The sequence below is a fragment of the Lycium barbarum genome, chromosome 1 (genome assembly GCF_019175385.1).
Source record: "Lycium barbarum isolate Lr01 chromosome 1, ASM1917538v2, whole genome shotgun sequence".
In the NCBI taxonomy this organism is placed as follows: Eukaryota; Viridiplantae; Streptophyta; class Magnoliopsida; order Solanales; family Solanaceae; genus Lycium; species Lycium barbarum.
Genome location: NC_083337.1, coordinates 153951413 through 153971187, shown reverse-complemented (window position 1 = coordinate 153971187; position 19775 = coordinate 153951413). Strand labels below are relative to the sequence as shown.

General features: G+C 36.4%; 2 protein-coding genes across 3 annotated transcripts; both read left to right on the top strand.

Moving 5' to 3' along the window:
* The first annotated feature begins 2331 nt into the window (after window positions 1–2331).
* LOC132645489 (probable phospholipid-transporting ATPase 4) lies at window positions 2332–9929 on the top strand. Its single transcript, XM_060362502.1, has 11 exons — window positions 2332–2567; window positions 3444–5390; window positions 5487–5597; window positions 6026–6302; window positions 6395–6483; window positions 6583–6670; window positions 6754–6963; window positions 7061–7186; window positions 8504–8602; window positions 8709–8900; window positions 9004–9929. Exons 2-11 carry the CDS (start codon window positions 3613–3615, stop codon window positions 9673–9675), a joined length of 3642 nt encoding a protein of 1213 aa, XP_060218485.1. The 5' UTR covers window positions 2332–2567; window positions 3444–3612; the 3' UTR covers window positions 9676–9929.
* A 2621-nt stretch (window positions 9930–12550) lies between these two features.
* LOC132645478 (casein kinase 1-like protein 2) lies at window positions 12551–19231 on the top strand. Of its 2 annotated transcripts, XM_060362481.1 has the most exons (14): window positions 12552–13075; window positions 13158–13198; window positions 14457–14526; window positions 14613–14761; window positions 14840–14935; window positions 15026–15096; window positions 15651–15712; window positions 15815–15878; window positions 15953–16037; window positions 16125–16251; window positions 16390–16472; window positions 16546–16609; window positions 17003–17139; window positions 18663–19231. In XM_060362481.1, the coding sequence occupies exons 1-14, from the start codon at window positions 13000–13002 to the stop codon at window positions 18897–18899; spliced, it is 1362 nt and encodes a 453-aa protein (XP_060218464.1). In that variant the 5' UTR covers window positions 12552–12999; the 3' UTR covers window positions 18900–19231. The 2 variants fall into 2 exon arrangements, with proteins under 2 accessions (XP_060218473.1, XP_060218464.1); XM_060362490.1 differs by lacking the exons at window positions 15651–15712; window positions 15815–15878 and having other exon boundaries at window positions 12551–13075.
* Window positions 19232–19775: the final 544 nt, after the last annotated feature.

The following is a 19775-nucleotide window of genomic DNA, read 5'->3' as shown; positions in this document are numbered from 1 at the left end:
GATATAAATTAATATCAAGAACATTTTAGTATTATTGTTGCAGCGAAAACAACATATTACCAACTAAACAAAATACCAAATTATATTCCTCAATTATACGTTGGAATGAATTGACAAGATAGGAAAAAGAAAGGGAAGAAAAAAAATGTTGGAGTTGTTTGGTGTTATGGGCTTGAAATTGAATAGCCAAAAAGCCGACTGCCGGCTCTGATTTATAGACTCATGTCGGTCAACCTGTCAGAAAAAACGATCATCTTCGATGTTTTGGTTAATGCCACGTTTGGAAAAAGAGGGAACAAACCCTATTCAAATAATACTCCTACCATTGTTTGCTTCCTCTTAAAATTAATTGAAGTAGGAGTGTGATTAAATTATGTATTTTTCTGAGAATAACGACAACAACAACATACCCAGTGAATCCCACAACGTGAGGTCTAGGGAGGGTAGAGTGTACGCAGACCTTACCCCCACTTCAGGTAGGGAGACTGTTTTCGAAAGACTCTCGGTTCAAGAAAAAGCACAGAAAAGGTCAGATACGGGCAAACAAATCAAACCAATTATGAAAATAAAAACAATAAAAGTAAATAAGTCATTATAAACCAACAGATACTCGCAGAAATCAAGAGATAAGAAACTATAGCAATATAACTACTCGTAAGAAAGGATAAACGCGATTACGTACTGACCTTCTACCCTAATATGAGTTCTCCATATTCTATATTCTGACAATAATGACAAAAAAATGAGAAATTTTTTAATTTAATTTTTTCTAACGTAAGAAAGGAAAACAAAGCCCGGGATGATAAGAATAAAAATGTCTAGAAATTCTTGAGATAATTTTATTTTTAAAATATCACATTAAACTACAAAATTAATTAATTTAATATTTTGTAATATACCATTATATTTTCAAGAAAACGTTGATATTTTTAGTTACGACCCTAATTTTATACCGGAGCAAATATCAGTAGAGTTGTACCTGCTACTCCTCTGTTACCATAAAATAATTGCAAAATTTGAAGTGAAGGAAAGTGATAACATTGTGAAGAATTTTTAATTTGTTAGGTGTTAAAGCAAACAATGCTAGTATATTGAACTTTTTTCCTACTTAATTCATATCAGACTTTCAAAATTACTAACTCATAATCTCGTTCTTTTCCCCCATTGAACAAAGATAAAGGAAAAATATGAGTAAGCAAGAATCAAGAGAATTATTAAAAGATCTAATCAAAATCATTTTTTTTAATTACATCAAGGGGGAAAGAAAAGCTACGCTAGCTATTGACGGGTTTAAACCCTTCACCGTAACAACGGAAGACACAAAATTCACCAATAAACTAGCCCTCAACATCGATCACAATTTATTTAATACAATAATTTTTCTTTTTAATTTCTGCGATTTGAATCATACACTTGAAAGCAAATTGGAGAATACATAGTTGGTCAAGTAAAAGTTGACCCAACTAATGATACCTAATCTTTTTCTAGATGACCGACCTTACTATAAGACCTAGTCATGGTACAGAGATATTTTTTGTAACTGTAGAAGAATGATACATAATTATCTTTTTCAAAACAATTGTAATTAATTAAACTACGAAAATGAAAACACATTAGCAACCACTATAGTATACTCCTATATGTTTATTTTTCACAAAAATAAAATTGAGAGAATGAGGTTAGTAGACTAGTAGTGATTAGCATGTCGTAGTCGTCAAATTATATAATAGCTACATACACCCACATTGAAAAAGTTGTAATTAATTAAACTACGAAAATGAAATCACATTAGTATCCACTATAGTATACTCCTATATGTTTATTTTTTATAAATAAAATTGAGAGAATGAAGTTAATAGACAAGTAGCAGTGAATAGCATGTCGTAGTCGTCAAAGTACATAGCTAACATACATCTACATTTATTAAATACTCATATAATAAATAGTCCCTCTATTTCATAATAACGGTTTTTTTTTTAGCTTATGCACACTGCTAAAAAATTAGGAGTGTTTTTATTAATTTACTCCTAATTAAATGTTTAGAAAAAAAAAGTACTTAGTTTTTTTAGTTTTTCATCCGATGTCCGATATTCGCATTAAAACCCGATTATATTCGGATTTGCGCCTGTGGAGCCCCATTCTAGGGTAAGGGCTTCCTTTGGTTGGTAGAAAAGTTAGCCAATAATTCTTGGTCATGTAAATAAGAGTAATTTTAAAAGAATAGAATCAATTTCTTCTTAAAATACTAAAACATGGCTTATTTCGAAACATAATGAAAAGCGTAAAATAACATTTATTATGAATGAGAGGGAGTATAATTTATTTTTGGGAAACCCCGTAAATTAGACTTTACTGAAATAATACAGAAGCAGATTTGAATCTTCAAACACAGAAGAACAAGACTTTTATTTGGCCTACTAAACCCAAAATCCCTTCTCCTTTCTCTCTCTATATAACATTGTACATTGCGCGATCCCTGCAACTCCATAGCTATTTTTGTATTCTGGTCGTATAGCTTTCCTTTTTGGGTCGTCATCTATTTCCTCTTCGGTATTTGTTGACTTCAGGTGACTTTTTTTTTTTATTTTTCCTTTTCTTTTCATTGTTTTTATCATCATACAAAAATGTATTTTCCCTTATTATTACTTGAGCTTTTTGTTTGCTGGAATCAGTTGATGAATTGTTGGATTTCGGTTTGTCGGTTAATTTACTGTTTTGTTATTGTTAATGCGCTTGATTAGCTGTAACTTAGCTGAAATTTTATGTGATTTTCCTCTTTTTTCTTTATTCTTTTCTAATTATTTGATTTACAGTATTTTGGCTGCCAAATTGGGGTTTTTCATTGTTTTGATATTCCTTGTTGTTGTTGTTTTTGGGTTGGTCAACTTTTAATTAGTTTCTGATTTGGATAAGAAGCTAAATCTGTGGTAATTTTAGTTTTTCCTAGATATGCTGTTGGACGTGTTTTTCCCTGATTGACTGCTTAAGTTGACTAAAATGTCGTTCAAATTTTTGTATGCAATTGGATGGGTCTTAAATGATATATACATAATACATGGATGGTATTTCTATAGGGATGTTTTTTTTTGGTTGTCGAATCTTAGGGTCACTTACATTCTGCTGAGATTAATTTGTGTTTTCGAGGTTAATGTATCATCCGGGAGTTTTTTGTTGGAATTTTTCTACCTTTGAGTTATGGGGTTGGCCTGTCTATTTCTTTGTTTGTACATGTTTATTGTCTAGTTTATGAGAATAATTTTTGTTGAATATTAGTGTCACTTACATTCTGCTGAGATTAATTTGTGTGTTTCGAGGTTAATGTATCATCTGGGAGTTTTTTGTTGGAATTTTTCTACCTTTGAGTTATGGGGTTGGCCTGTCTATTTCTTTGTTTGTACATGTTTATTGTCTAGTTTATGAGAATAATTTTTGTTGATTGACAGTTCAAACCTCGGGGGGTTAAAGAAGAGGCCGATCCCCTATCCAGTCGAGCAGGATATTGTGCATGAGGGTGCCCTTCAATTGTCCTGGTGAAAGCTATTGATAACAATTCTTTTTTAAACGTATAATGTGGGTGTATGACTGATTTTGGCTTTCATTGGGAAGAAAAGAATGGCACGAGGCAGCAGCAAAAGGGCAAAGATTCAATGGAGCAATCTATATACATTTGGTTGCTATCGACCACGAACTGATGAGGAAGAGGGTCCCCATCAGCTAGGCGCTGGTTTTTCACGAGTAGTCCATTGCAACCAGCCCCATCTCCATGAAAAGAAACCTCTTAAGTACTGCACAAACTACATATCTACCACGAAGTATAATTTCATCACATTCCTGCCCAAGGCCACGTTTGAGCAATTCAGACGTGTTGCTAACTTGTATTTCCTCCTTGCTGCAATCCTGTCAGCCACAACGAATCTTTCTCCATTCTCACCTATCAGTATGATAGCTCCTTTGGTCTTTGTTGTTGGGTTGAGTATGGCGAAGGAGGCATTGGAAGACTCGCGGCGGTTCATACAAGATATGAAGGTCAATCTGCGAAAAGCTCGTCTACATAAGGAAGGTGGTGACTTTGGTCCAAGGCCATGGATGAAGATTCGTGTCGGAGACATCGTGAAGGTGGAAAAGGACCAATTTTTTCCGGCTGATTTGCTTCTTTTATCATCAAGTTATCAAGATGGAATCTGTTATGTGGAAACTATGAACTTGGATGGAGAGACAAACTTGAAGGTAAAAAGAGCTTTGGAGGTTACCCTACCATTGGATGATAACGAGGCTTTCAAGGATTTCAGGGCTACCATAAAATGTGAAGATCCCAATCCTAACCTTTACACTTTTGTGGGCAACCTGGAATATGATCGTCAGATTTATCCTCTTGATCCTACTCAGATTCTCCTCAGGGATTCAAAGCTTAGGAATACAGCATATATCTATGGAGTTGTTATATTCACTGGTCATGACAGCAAAGTTATGCAAAATTCTACAGAATCTCCTTCGAAAAGGAGTAGGATCGAACTTCAGATGGACAAGATAATTTACATCCTCTTCACCCTCCTTCTCGTGATATCATTTATGAGTTCCATTGGCTTTGCCGCAAAAACAAGATTCAACATGCCAGACTGGTGGTATATGCAGCCTATGGACAAGAACAATAATACAACTGATCCAAACAGGCCCGAGTTGTCAGCCTTTTTCCATCTGATCACTGCACTAATATTATATGGTTATTTAATTCCTATTTCCCTCTATGTTTCTATTGAAGTAGTGAAGGTTCTACAGGCATTGTTCATAAACCAGGATATTAATATGTATGATGACGAGACAGGCACTCCTGCTCAAGCACGAACGTCAAACTTAAATGAGGAGTTGGGGCAGGTTGATACCATCCTCTCGGATAAAACTGGCACTTTGACGTGCAACCAAATGGACTTCCTAAAATGTTCCATTGCTGGTATCGCATATGGGACAAGAGCCAGTGATGTAGAACTTGCAGCTGCAAAGCAGATGGCAGAGGACCTCGGTGGGCAAGATCCTGACATTTCACAGAGACGGTCATCAGAAATTGAACTAGAGAGGGTCGCCACTCCTAGATGTGATGTCAGGCCGGCAATAAAGGGGTTCAGCTTTGACGATAGCCGACTTATGAAGGGAAGTTGGATGAAGGAGCCAAATGAAGATATCATCTTGCTATTCTTTAGGATACTTTCAGTTTGCCATACTGCTATTCCTGAGTTAAATGACGAGACTGGCTGCTACAATTATGAAGCAGAATCTCCTGATGAAGCAGCATTTCTTGTCGCAGCTAGGGAATTTGGCTTTGAGTTCTGTAAAAGAACTCAATCAAGAGTTATTATACGGGAGAGGTATCCTTCTTTTCATGAGCCCAGTGAAAGGTAAGACACAGCCTCAAATATTCCCAGTTGTTTTCAAGAGCTGCATTATCATTGTAGTATATTATTACCAACTTACTCTTGGTGTGTTAACTCTAGGGAATTCAAAATTCTCAATCTATTGGACTTCACCAGCAAGCGGAAGAGAATGTCTGTTATCGTCCGAGATGAGAGGGGACAGATTCTTCTCTTGTGTAAAGGAGCAGACAGGTCTTTCTTTTGACATTATCTAAAACTAGTCTCTATTATGTATCTATTCCCGTATACCTTGAAGTGGACCATTGAAGAGGCTATTATGCTTTTAAGGATGCTGCTAACATGCCTGTAAATTCCAGTTCATTTTTCTAGTTATTACTCTCCATAGCCACCTCCCTGTCACCCCTCGTGTTGGGTGATTTCCTTCCTTATAAAATTTTTTGTTCCTGAAATTTTTATTTCCCAGCTCACCGTTTTCTTTGATCGGACATGGCATTGGTGTTTGCTAAGTTTGGGTTTGCTGAATGCATGAAAAAAGAGTTTCTAAGTTATGTTTATCTCTTGGCTTGGCTAATTGTTTAGTCACAGACTCACAGATGTGGCCTTTGGCGACCTTTCTGATGTAATATTTAGATGATATGCTGTTTTTTTTGGATATGCAGCATCATCTATGAGAGATTAGCAAAGAACGGAAGGAGATTTGAGGAGGCTACCACGAAGCATTTAAATGATTATGGGGAAGCAGGGTTGCGTACTCTCGTGCTTGCCTATAAAAAGCTGGACGAGACAGAGTACTCTGTGTGGAATGAAGAATTTACTAAAGCAAAAACTTCAATCAGCGGTGATAGAGATGCCAATCTTGAACGTCTATCTGATTTGATGGAAAAGGAATTGATCCTTGTTGGTGCTACAGCTGTGGAGGATAAGCTACAGAAGGGAGTATGTATTTTATGCTCCTCAAGAATCTGAATTATATTTTCTCAGACATAGTAGCAATTTTTGACTATCTCGCATCTGTACCTTTTCATCAGGTTCCTCAGTGTATAGATAAACTGGCGCAAGCTGGTCTCAAGATCTGGGTTCTGACAGGTGACAAGATGGAAACAGCCATCAACATAGGGTCTGTCTCCCACTCAGATATATATCTTCTACGATCTCATTCATACTTGTATGGTCGTTGGATTCGAGTTGGTAAAATAACACTCCGGATACCATGCAGGTACGCGTGTAGTCTACTTCGGCAAGGGATGAGGCAAATATGCATAACGACGATGAATGCAGAATCAGTGGAAAGAAGCTCTGAACAGGTAGGTCACTATAAAACAAGTTTTTCAAGTTGTTGCTTGTATTATTGTTCATGCCATCTCAATTGCTCTCTTTCACTTATCAGACTATCAAGGAGAACATTTTGATGCAAATCACAAATGCTTCTCAAATGATCAAGCTTGAAAAGGACCCACATGCTGCATTTGCCTTGATTATTGATGGGAAAACTCTAACATATGCTTTGGAATATGATATGAAACATCAATTTTTGAATTTAGCAGTCGATTGTGCATCTGTGATTTGCTGTCGTGTCTCTCCTAAGCAGAAGGCCTTGGTAAGCTATGTGTCCATCTAAATTTCAATTCTAGCCCAACTTTTCATCCATGAAATTGGTCATATTTACATTAATTTGTATTCGATTTGGATCGCAGATTACTAGGTTAGTAAAGGAAGGAACTGGAAAAACCACATTAGCAATTGGTGATGGTGCAAATGATGTTGGGATGATCCAAGAAGCGGACATTGGAGTTGGCATTAGCGGTGCAGAAGGAATGCAGGTTGGTGATACATCTAGCTGGCGTTTTGGTGGTCTTAATATACTAAAAGAATTTTTACATTTTCCTTAGATCAATTATCTTTTCAATAGTGCATTCAAAAAAATTGTTAGAGAAATACGATCAAAGGGGTGCAGTACATATACTTAGATTGTACAGAATTACAGACCGAATTGAAACAACATGAATTTTTCCTTTCTCCTATTTCTATTGAACAGAGAGAGAGAGAGAGAGAGAGTGAGTAACTTATATTTCCTCTTCCCTAGATCTTTCTTTTTCCATGTTTCTTGTATTGGAGAAGAGCGGAAAAGAGTTACTGACTGCAATCGCTGGCATGGGAAAAAGGGGAAGGAACAAGATTGTGGTGAATTTATGAGATATTTTAATATTTTTTCTACTGAATATTTGTCTCCCTCAGAGATATCACCTCATATCATCTTTTTTAGAAGCTAGCCAGATTGACATCAGCAATCTGACCCAAGGAAGGCTAGTAGCATGGAGAATCTTTCCTACTTGGGAAAGAGATCATAAATCCATTTGCCTAAGTAGATTGCTGCATATAGAAGTTAACCCAAAAAGTTAGTGTGATTTCATAGGAAGATATGTTATGTCATGCCAAAACTAACCTAGATCAATTGTCTCTCTTTAAGGAGCCCTGGTCATTTTAAATCACACTGAACTTTTTTATTGATTGTTAAGATCACACCGATTTTTTTTCTTGATTGTTAAGATCACATCGATTTTGATCGGTAACAGCTAACATATCTAACTGAAATGGTAGAATATTCAAATAATTACACACACTTTGTTAAACTGCACTTATTTTTGCACAGTGTCTGTCAAAACACTAAATGACTCTAGATTTCTTGTTACTTCTGGAAAACAGTGTAATATATTATCTCAGCTAATATCTAAGGTCTTGCATTTCTTCGATTCATGTAAATTCAAATTAGTAAAGTAACAAAAGTTTTTATGTTCTATTCCCTTTGGGTTTGGACGAGGTTTCCATGATTCGTCTTGCTGCGTATTGTCTGCAAAAAATTGATTAGCCTAAGTAGAATCTGGAAAATCCTCTCTAATTCGGAAAGATGACCCTAAATCCATTGGCTTAAGTAGAACATTGCTGCATTTATAACTAAAAAGATCACTTAACAACTCATATTTGCTTTCCAGTTTTTAACATAAACCAAGCCGGCTTTTAAAGTTTGGCATGCCAGAGTATATGGATTGAGAAATAAAACAAGGCTACTTCCCTCTCTGCAAGCATATTTTGCTCTTGGATGCTGTAAGTCGGCTTACTTGATTATTAGCTTCTTGCAGGCTGTGATGGCTAGTGACTTTGCTATTGCACAGTTTCGGTTCTTGGAGAGACTTCTCGTTGTACATGGGCATTGGTGCTACAAACGAATTGCTCAGATGGTAATTCCTCTGAATCTGTCTCATTTTATTGATAGAAAAATGATCATGTTTTGGTTCATGGATGCTTGTCATGTTTCATCTAACTTGCGGCGTATTCTACGTGCAGATATGCTATTTCTTCTATAAAAATATAGCTTTTGGCCTCACACTCTTTTACTTTGAGGCTTTTGCGGGCTTTTCGGGCCAGTCTGTCTATGATGATTCATACATGATTCTGTTCAATGTGATTCTTACCTCACTACCTGTGATCGCGCTTGGAGTATTCGAGCAGGATGTGTCTTCTGAAGTTTGCTTAGAGGTGAGTCTACTCGATACCTTTTTCTCAGAGTTCCTAAAAGATCGATTTGCAGAGTAACCTCCATTGAACAATAGTAATTTAAAAACTGTAATGTCGTATGCAGTTTCCAGCACTGTACCAGCAAGGGCCCAAAAACTTGTTCTTTGACTGGTATAGGATATTCGGTTGGCTTGGCAACGGTGTCTACACCTCCCTCATTGTTTTCTTCCTCAACATCATCATCTTCTATGATCAAGCCTTCCGGGCTGGAGGCCAGACTGCTGACTTGACTGCTATGGGTACTACGATGTTCACCTGCATTGTCTGGGCCGTCAACTGCCAGATTGCACTCACAATGAGTCACTTCACATGGATACAACATTTTTTCATCTGGGGAAGTATTGCCAGTTGGTACCTATTTCTTTTGATCTATGGTATGATAGCGCCAGATTATTCTAAATATGCCTTCAGAATCCTGGTGGAAGCTCTAGCTCCTGCTCCAGTCTACTGGTGTACCACCCTTTTAGTAACTGTTGTCTGCACTCTGCCCTACCTTGCGCACATATCTTTCCAAAGGTTAATCAATCCGATGGATCATCACATTATTCAAGAAATCAAATATTATAAGAAAGACGTTCAAGATCATCATATGTGGACGAGAGAGCGGTCTAAAGCTAGACAGAGTACCAACATCGGGTTCACAGCAAGAGTAGATGCAAAAATTAGGCAGTTGAGAGGGAGGCTGCAGAAAAAGTATTCCTCAATGGGTCCTCAAATTGAGTTAACACAATCATAGCTGTGCATTACTGATTTTCCTTTCTTTTCTTTTTTCTTAGGGATTCTCCCCCTTTTTAATCACAAAAGAATGTAGGGTTTCGCCATTTGCAATTCTTTTGCTGGCGCTTTTTTGACTTGATTTGTAAAATTATTTGTCCAGTGTAGGTCATTCGTTTGTTCCAAAATTAGTGTGCACACAGTATTGTAAAATACTCATATGATTCACGTAAAGTTTGGGAAAGAAGATGCATATAGTGTTTTATTGTTCTCAAACTTTGTGCTTTGTATATACTCTTCTTGGATATTGATACCCCTTGGAAATACCATATTCAGATCATATTTCATTGCTCCTTTTTTTGGTTCTTTAACTTGCCTGAATAACAACTGTTCATATACATAATCAATCAAGTCCGATCTAATCTTTTGATCAATAATATTATATTCTTCTTTTTAGTTGGACCAACCTTATTCTTGGTTTATTAATTATTAGAGTTAATCCCACTTTGCCCCCCTAACATTTTAAGGTTTGAGAAACCATACCCCCTCCACGTATTGAACGGGAACGATAATCCCCTTATGCAATATATTTTGGTGAGAAATTTCTTTTTTTGAATATAGATCTTATTTTTTTTTCTTTCTAGAATTAAAACATGAAAATATATAACTCTTATTATTGTCACATTCACTTATTCCATTGTAAATAATGTAATTCTTTTAGGATGTAATAGCTACTTGGAATAATTTGTAAATAAAATTCAAGTTACGTGGCATTCGTTTTTCCTGCATGCGCATTAAATTTTTGAATTCTAATTGCACATCAACCGTCTACCTAATTTCATTCACCTCTTCCATTGAACACCAAAAAAGCAAAATCAAGGCAAAAAAACTCTTCAGGTACTTTTCTCGACTAACTTAAGCTTGTGTTTTCCTCCTTTTTGATGAGTTTAAGCTAAAAGTCATTTCACTTTACCCCTTTAAAAATTTAAGGGTTGAAAAACAATACCTCCTCCACATATTGGATGGGAACTGTAACTCGCTTATATAATATTTTCCGGTGAGACTTTTCATTTTTTAATAAAGATAATTTTTTAGAACTAAAATACAAAAATAAATAACTCTTATTTATTAGATTTAAGCCGCTCATACATTTGCATAAGCATAGACACTCAAATAAGATGACTTTTAATTTCATGTAACCAAGCATTTCGTTCTTAACCCTCAAAGAATTACTTATATGAATATAATTAGAAAAATGTTTCATACAGGATAAGAATGATTTTTCAGGTAAAAAAAAATAATTTGCTTGGCTCATCTGTGTCGTTTTGAAAATATAAAAGTAGGCTTAAATAATTGATTTATGTGGAAATTATTGTGAAATATATCTTAGCGAATGGAATTCCTATCGTACAAAATATTCGTAGATGACCCAAAATAACGTTAGAGGGGAAAATTAGATAGACGCTGATGTGCAATTAGAACTAAAAATTTAATGCGCATGCAGGTAAAACGAATGCCACGTAACTTGAAATTTATTAACAGATTATTTCAGGTAGTTGTTATATCCTAAACGAAGTACATTATTTTCACGGAATAGGTGAATCTGACAATAATAAGAGTTATATATTTTCGCAATTTAATTCTAGAAAGAAAAAGCAAAAAAATCTATATCCATAAAAAGACCTCACCGGAAAATATTGCATAAAGGGATTATCGTTCCTATTCAATATGTGGAGGGGGTTATCGTTTTTCAACCCTTAAATGCTACGGGGCAAAATGGGATTAACTCTAACAATAACGTTTCTTCTTTTTAGGTAAATCATCCTGAAGTATCTTAAAAGTAGCAATTTTAAAAGTAGTTGAGCTTACTTCATTGACTACTTGCACTGCGATTGTGACTCTGGAATTGGGTTTTGTTGGGTGATCTTTAACTAACAATCTGATCAACTTTCATATCAAACCTAGTGGAAATGAGCCAAGGTCACTCTTTTAGGTCGAACCAAACTACCCAATTCTTGTTTTGCATGCTACTAGTAACTTTAACTTTGATAAGAGGGAGTTAGCGTGGTAAGCAACCTCCACCTCCAAGTTTAAGATTGTGATTCGAGTTATTAAGAAAACAAAAAAGGCGAGGGCTCCTAAGAGGGGTAAAAAATTATACTAATAACTTTTTCTACTTAGGCACGAAAATACATAGCTATTTCTTATCCGCCTTCTAAACATGATCCAATACAAACAATAAAGATGTAAAACTCAATGATCTACATTTTTGGGCGTGTCACCTAATAGTCATTGAAGTGAGATGAAAATGATAAGAGACGAGTTCTATTTTTGTATAAACAAAAAAACAATACAAAAGTTGGTTGAATGTAATAGACACCGAGTGAAATAGTTGATATATATATATATATATATATATATATATATATATATAATGTGAACTCAAAGGTTGGCCACATACAAAGTGGGTAAAAGTGGCCATCAGTCATTACACACGAGAGTGTGACCTAATAGTTAATGAAATGACTTGAGAACTATGAGATTTCAAGTTCACAACAAAAATATCAGGCAATTATCATCTGTCCAAATCTGGTTGACAAAGTTATTTGATACCTCTGTCGCTAGGAGACATCAACTCTATAGAATTTTATCGAGATGTGCACAAACTAATCCAAACATCAACATATCCGGTGTAATTTCATAAATGGAGTCTGAAAAAGGTAAGATGTACGCACACATCTGCCCTAGGCTGTTTCCAAAACACTCCCGGCTCAAAAAAAGGGCACAAACTAGTCCAAATACCACAATTATATTGTATATAAAAAAGTAGCCATCACACTAACATGTATATACAGTTTTCTGACTAACTACATTTATCTTGTAAGTATCTCATTAAAATACGTATGGGCAGACTACGAAATACACTGTACATTCAGTTTCCCTCTGACAAACTTCCAAACAATTCTCATCGAAATATCTATAAGTCTTAACGTACAGCAGACCCGAAGATCTCGCGAAGACCAAGTACGATATCGTATTATTCTTTGAGGGGGGGAACAAGAAGATATTACCAAAGCAAAAAGACAAAGCAAACAACGTACTATATAATAATAGAAGGAAAGAAAATGGGGTAAAGAGATAGAATCACACCCAATTCAAAAATGGGATGATAAGCATAGTTTATATGCCCTGATGTAAACTTACTCATTCATCCTCATTTTAGGACAAAACCCAAAAAAAAAATACAAAAAGCTGAAATCTTGAAGTTTTTTTTTTGATTTGTCGTTGTTGGATTTTTTTTTTTTTTTTTTTTGGGGTTCAAGATTTTAATTATTATTAGTGTCCAATGGAGCCTCGTGTTGGTAATAAGTTTCGGCTTGGTCGGAAAATTGGCAGCGGTTCTTTTGGGGAGATCTATCTTGGTATATGAATCCTTCATATTTATCTATCTTTCTTTGAAGGATTCTCTTTGTTTTGGGGTTAATTTAATTTTATGCTTTTCAGGTGCTAATGTTCAAACTAATGAAGAGGTTGCTATTAAGCTGGTGAGTTGAAATTCTGTTCATCTTTTTCTTCCAAACTTACAGTTTTAACTTGTTATAGGAGTATAGTTATGTAGCCTGTGTTTTTGTAATTGCCAAAGCATATGGTTTGCTGTGAAATACTTGAGAATTGGTGGTTATTTGATGATGGATGGTTTTGGTTAGCTATTAAAACACACAATTATGCAGATGCTTGTGTATTGTTGCTAATAATTTTTGGATGTTATTAAGCTTAATATTTCAGAGAGCACACACTTAGTTATATTTTACCACGCTTTCTCCGGTGCAACTGTGGTCCTTTTCCATGGCGAAGCACTTGGGAATCTCTTTTTGATGAAGGTGATAGTAACGTTCGAATTCAGGATCTTTGCTTGTTTTAATACCATGCTAATCTGAGCATGCTACACTAAACTTAAGATAATAGGTGGATTGACTCAAAACCATTACAAACCCCCTGCAATCCTCATATAATTGTGCGGGAGAATTTATAGCTCAACACCTATATTAAGCGAAGAAAGTTGTGCCCTCTCTGATGGATTAATTTTTTTGATTAAAAATGATCTCACACTCAATAGGGTTGTGGCCATTTGATCATTCGGTCTTATGATCGTAGTTTGCTTTAGTGCACTGGATTTCAGGATGTTTTGTCATTTTTGTGTTGTGAAGTTATGAAATAACCACCAAGTTTCAGGACATTTATAAATTTGTGAAGAATTTGTTATACATATTCCAATTCTGACTCTCTCTGTGTTTGATAGCTTCATCTTTGTTACTTAGCCTTCGAACTGAGACTCCGAATGGTGAATTTGCATTAACTAAGCAGGTCCCGCGATTTTGAAAAGATTGCAACAGTTTCATTGCTTCAAATTAGTCTTTCTGGAAATTTTGATATAAAACTCGATAGCTATTAGATTTTGTAAACTGAAGTTTTGGAGCAACTGTAAAGTTGTCTCCGTGTGACCTATGTGTCACAGGTTTGAGCCATGGAAGCAACCACTAATGCTTGCATTAGGGTAGGCTGTCTACATCACATCCCTTGGGGTGCGACCCTTCCCCGGACTCTGCTAACACGGGATTCTTTGTGCACCGGGCTGCCCTTTGAAACTAAAGTTTTGCCTCTAACTTGCTGATACTCTTGACCTCATTGTACTGAACAGTTCTGCAAATGCTCGGTCATTCGCGAACTTCAATTGCTTCATAGTTGAAAATTTCATTAATTTGCGAGATTAAGTTGCTAACTTTTCTTATTTCTTGTCCTCAGGAAAATGTGAAAACCAAGCATCCTCAACTATTGTACGAAGCCAAGCTGTATAAAATACTACAAGGAGGAAGTAATTTCTCATCCTTATGTTGCCTGCTATTCCTTGATTTAGTACTCAATGCTTATTAGTTGGATTTCTCTTTTTTATATTGGTAGCTGGAGTTCCCAATTTAAAATGGTTTGGAGTTGAAGGAGATTACAATGTCCTCGTGATGGATTTACTGGGACCTAGTCTTGAAGATCTCTTCAACTTCTGCAGTAGGAAGATGTCCTTAAAGACCGTTCTCATGCTTGCAGATCAGATGGTACGTGTGGCGTTTTGCAGCACTTTTTTTATTCCATTAACAATTTAAGGACCTCTTCTCACCCTTGTCGATTTTCAGATTAATCGGGTTGAATTTGTTCATGCCAAATCTTTTCTTCATCGAGATATAAAACCTGACAACTTTCTTATGGGATTAGGAAGACGTGCAAATCAGGTATTTGGATTAAAGCTCTCACTTTGCTGCTCATTTCACCTATTGCAGGCATGGTATCTGTAAACTCATAACCACGATTGATTAATGTAGGTCTATGTTATTGATTTTGGGCTGGCTAAGAAGTACAGAGACTCATCAACTCATCAGCATATTCCATATAGGTCAGCTCCCTTGAAACACTATGGGTTGATATTTGTTTTGCTTAAGAAGATAAGGTCCTTGAAATATGATGTTCATACCTATGAGATGCCTATATGAGCTTTGTGTTCAAGCTATTATGGTCTGATTGCTCTTTCTGTAGAGCAATAGAAAAGAGTGATTTCTTTAAGCTTGCATCATCTTTAAACCCCTATGACCTATCCCCTCACTTGTTTTTGATAACTGTGGTGTCCGGACAAGCTTGCGCACCTCGAATAATTCTATGGGGTTCTTGCTACCTTCCACCAGCATGGGTACCGGGTAACTCTGTCCACCGACCACCAATGCTCAGATAGGAAGAAGTCACCTAGTGTTTTGATCATGTAGTCTTCACTAGCATGTACAGGTGCTTCCTTATTTCGCGGGGCGGATTTATTTGTGAATTAACACGATATAATAATAATAATAGAAACACAACTTTTTCTCTGTATTGGATGTAAGATAAGTCACCAAAGCTATTTAATGACTTCACAAAGGTATCCGAGTGCATGACATAGCAAATTTTAATGTGATACAGAGAAAATAAAAATTTGACAGGAACTGCTAGATATGCAAGCATGAACACTCACCTCGGCATCGGTAAGCTTTTGTTTTGTTTTACCAATTTGTTCCAATTGGTTATATGAACTGTGTTTACTCTGTAAAACATGCTTACCTCTGTGTTGCCTTTGAACCATATAGAACAAAGTCGACGGGATGATTTGGAATCATTGGGTTTTGTTCTAATGTACTTTTTAAGAGGAAGGTAAACATTTATCCCTCCCTAGATTTTCCTTCTCTTTCATGGTAATCTTACATCATGCTTTAAAAAACATGTAGTCTCCCCTGGCAGGGGCTGAAAGCTGGCACTAAGAAACAGAAGTATGAGAAGATTAGTGAGAAGAAAGTTTCGACATCAATAGAGGTAATTTATGTTCGACCAATTTTCATATGCTAGCTATTTAGTTTCTTAATTCACTAAAATGATAGTAGTGCAAATTTTCCTATATAGACCTTGTGTCGGGGCTATCCTGCAGAGTTTGCATCATATTTTCATTACTGTCGATCCCTGAGATTTGATGATAAACCAGATTATGCTTATCTCAAGAGAATTTTCCGTGACCTTTTCATTCGTGAAGGTATGATCATTTTTGCATTTCATTCCTTGCTATTTCATCTGTACAGACGTATTACAACCAGTACCTCAATTTCAATGTTCTCAGAATGTCTTCTGTTTTCCCTGTCCTCTTACTCTTTATTTTTCCCGTCTATTTCAGGGTTTCAGTTTGATTATGTATTTGACTGGACCATATTGAAATACCAGCAATCACAGCTTGCCAACATTCCATCTCGTGCCCTTGTAAGTGACTTAAATAGATTAGATTATGTCATTCGTCTTAAAATATCAAAATGAAATGATGATTTTGGGACAGGGCGGTACTGCTGGGCCAAGTTCAGGGATGCCTCATGGTCTTGCTAATGTTGAAAAGAAATCAGGTATGTTTGATCACAAGGCACCCCCCGGCCCTCTCAAACACCCCCCCCCCAAAAAAAAAAAAAAAAAAAAAAAAGTCTGTGCTAACTGGTGTGGCATAAAGTGGTCGGGAAATTAATTACTTTTAACAGCGAGCCGATAGTTCATCTGGGTTTTCTGCTTCCTACTTTATAGAACATGTCATACTTAGCCCTATCCGAGTTCTTTTATAGTATGGATGTTGTCTCTTACATATAGTTGAAAAGATAAAATTGGAATCAATTTCAATTAGTTCAGTATATCATTTATTTTGGATGGCGTGGCAGCTGCCCTGTTCAGTAAAAGTACATTACCTCTAATTCTGCTAGCTGCTTATTCTCTGGGAGCTATATAAGCATGCTACACTTATTATGCAGGTGGTGAAGAAGGTCGACCAGCTGGTTTTTCTTCATCAAATCTTACACGTAATAGGAGCACAGGGCTTCATTTCAATTCTGGAAGCCTATCGAGGCAAAAAGGTGCAGTTGCTAATGATTTATCCATGGGTAAAGAGGTTAGTCCTCTTCCTCCCTCCACCTCCCTTCTCTCTCTCCCTATTGTTTTTACCCTTTCTCCTGGTTGGGATGTGTTTGGAAAAGTGTAGTACTATTGCAAATAAATTCTGTGGCAACTTTACTTATTACAAAATCATTGTGAATGCATTTGACTTTATCCAGATATAGGACAAGATTCTGTTGCAATGTTAATTTGTCAAGTACCTCGGCATGAGGAATTCATACAGTTCCCAAAGTATAAGCAAAAAATTTCCTGAACTTGTGTGGCCATTTTAAATTACAGAATAATTCACCAAGTAGATAGGAAAAAGCGTGCAATTCCTGAAGTTACTGACTCTTGAATCAATTCTGCATTTTATGTATCTGAGAAAAAGAAAAAAAAGGTAGGCTGCAGCTCTTTTGAGTTATCTAGGTTTTTCTTTTGAGTGGGGGATGCGGAATAGTTGTGCAAGGATTGAAGTGGAATAATTAGAGGATGAAATGTTGTGCCTCTAGCTCTCATGTGGGTTCTTTGGAGGCAAAGGACCAGGAGAGTTTTTGAAGCAAAGGAAGATGACTCTGTAAAACTTAGGGCTTATCTTTCATTTTGCTAAACTTTTGGAGTACCCACGAAGTTCCTATAGGCATAGATGATTGAGTCTTTTATAAAGACCCATATTTTATGGACCTATTCTAATTATGAGTTATCCACTGGCGCTGTTTCCAAGGACTAGCAAAATCAAAACAGCAAAATTCTTGGATCATCCCAATGGGTTCACAACTACACATTTCTCTGGACCATCATAGCGTACTTGCACAACTCAGAGGAAGGTATTTTCATACTGGATGATCCTCGAAACTATAATCTGTTGAGATACGGGGTAGATCCGGATGATTGATGGAAGAACTACCAAACATGTCCAAACTTCTCCCTCCCACTGGCCACTGATGGAAATAGACCCAACGGAGATACCTCTTGTATACTGGGTTTTTCCGCATAACATATACAAAATACTACTTTCATAAAAGGTGTGGAAGCGGAGTTAAATAGAAGTCTCCTTTGACAATCATGAAGAAGCCCGAAAAAGAAGTGGTAAAAGGCATGAACTCTCCCCCACCCTCCTAAAGAAAAAATCACCCTCTCTCCATCTTTTGCTTTTTGAATTACCTTCACCAAGTGGCACTGATGATTGCCTATAAGTTAGAGGGCCAAAAAGGTGGTGTTGGCCTGTCTATATGACACAGAAATGAATGGTGACTGCACACTTGGGGGTATCATTTATCTTTTGCTCTTCTAATGTTACCTTTACCTCTATTTCTTCTACATATTTTGTGCTTACGTTCGTGGAACATAAGAGTAATTTGTATTCATTTGATAGTGTTCTTCAATATAATGGCCAACCTGAGAGCAAACTGGTGGCATACATTAAGAAACAGAATTTAGTGCAATTAAGTATTTACCAGCTTATACTTTGGGGAATTGGTCAAAATTTACTCTTGTTTTATGACTTGTATCTACTATTAACTGAGTTTGTATTTGCAGTTATCCAGTTCTAATTTTTTCCGGTCAAGTGGATCAGCAAGGCATCCTGTTGTCTCTGGCAGTCGAGACCCAGTGATTGCGGGGGGTGATGCCATCACAGGATCACTGCTTAAAATATCCAGTGCTGCACAGAGGAGTTCACCAGTTGTGGACAAGCGCCGCTCCTCTACCAGAAACACGAACATGAAGAATTTAGAGTCCACCGTCAAAGGAATAGAGGATTTAAGCTTTCGATGATGAGGGACTGCATTAGTAGCTCTTCTTTGTCTCAATTTCCCCTTTACTGTATATTTTGGCCCAGCAAAACACAGACGTGGTGGAGTGCGAGTTCTGATATTAGTTGCTGCGAGGAACCATAAGCTGAAATGCCGCCCCAAAAACGCTGCAAGGATATGATGTGGTTGCAGAGGCAAATTCATAGATCCCAGTTTATGCTTGTCCATACAATTCATAGATCTCCTGTTCTTGTTCTATCGTGGTATTCTTGTTGACGTTATGTTGTGAATTATGAAGACCCCCTTGTATTATTGCCGATAAATTATATTCCTAAGAGATGTTTGATGCTAGCAGATTCTTGGTTTTGGACATGAGCAAATTCTTCTTTGTTCAAGCCATCTAAATATCAATCAATCTCTGAGTGGTCATTTACTCATTTAGGGGTCTAATTAGATGTGATTGCATTCAGTGTATTAAGTATGCATGCTTCTTGATATATATATATATATATATATATATATACATTAATAAGTAGTAAGTTTGTAACCATCGTTACAACTTACAAGTAGTAATAAGTAGCAAGTACAGTGAAAGTCCAGAAAAAAAGGACAATGAAAGTGACCTGCCTTTTCAAGCAGAACAAAAAATGGTTTCAAGTACAGTGAAATTTTGCACATGTCAGGCAAAAAAATGACCTGCCTCGACCTTATATACAGTTATAGAACCAATAAAGGAGGTTATGGAATTCAGTGAAGTCTCCCAGTACAATAAATGCACATGCTTTGTGGGACTGAAACAATCTCTGTTCTGATTCTGTTGATCTGTTCTACTCGTTTCGAGCAAAAAGACAAAACTGCTAATCTAATATACTCCGTTTACTTTTACTTATCCATTATT

Coding starts and splice junctions, on each gene's coding strand:
- LOC132645478 (XM_060362481.1), top strand. CDS start 13,000: ATGGAGCCTCGTGTTGGTAATAAGTTTCGGCTTGGTCGGAAAATTGGC. Junction 13,199..14,456: donor AAGAGGTTGCTATTAAGCTG/GTGAGTTGAAAT, acceptor TCTTGTCCTCAG/GAAAATGTGAAAACCAAGCA. Junction 15,879..15,952: donor ATGTACTTTTTAAGAGGAAG/GTAAACATTTAT, acceptor AAAAACATGTAG/TCTCCCCTGGCAGGGGCTGA.
- LOC132645489 (XM_060362502.1), top strand. CDS start 3,613: ATGGCACGAGGCAGCAGCAAAAGGGCAAAGATTCAATGGAGCAATCTA. Junction 6,671..6,753: donor TGGAAAGAAGCTCTGAACAG/GTAGGTCACTAT, acceptor TTCACTTATCAG/ACTATCAAGGAGAACATTTT. Junction 7,187..8,503: donor GCGGTGCAGAAGGAATGCAG/GTTGGTGATACA, acceptor AGCTTCTTGCAG/GCTGTGATGGCTAGTGACTT.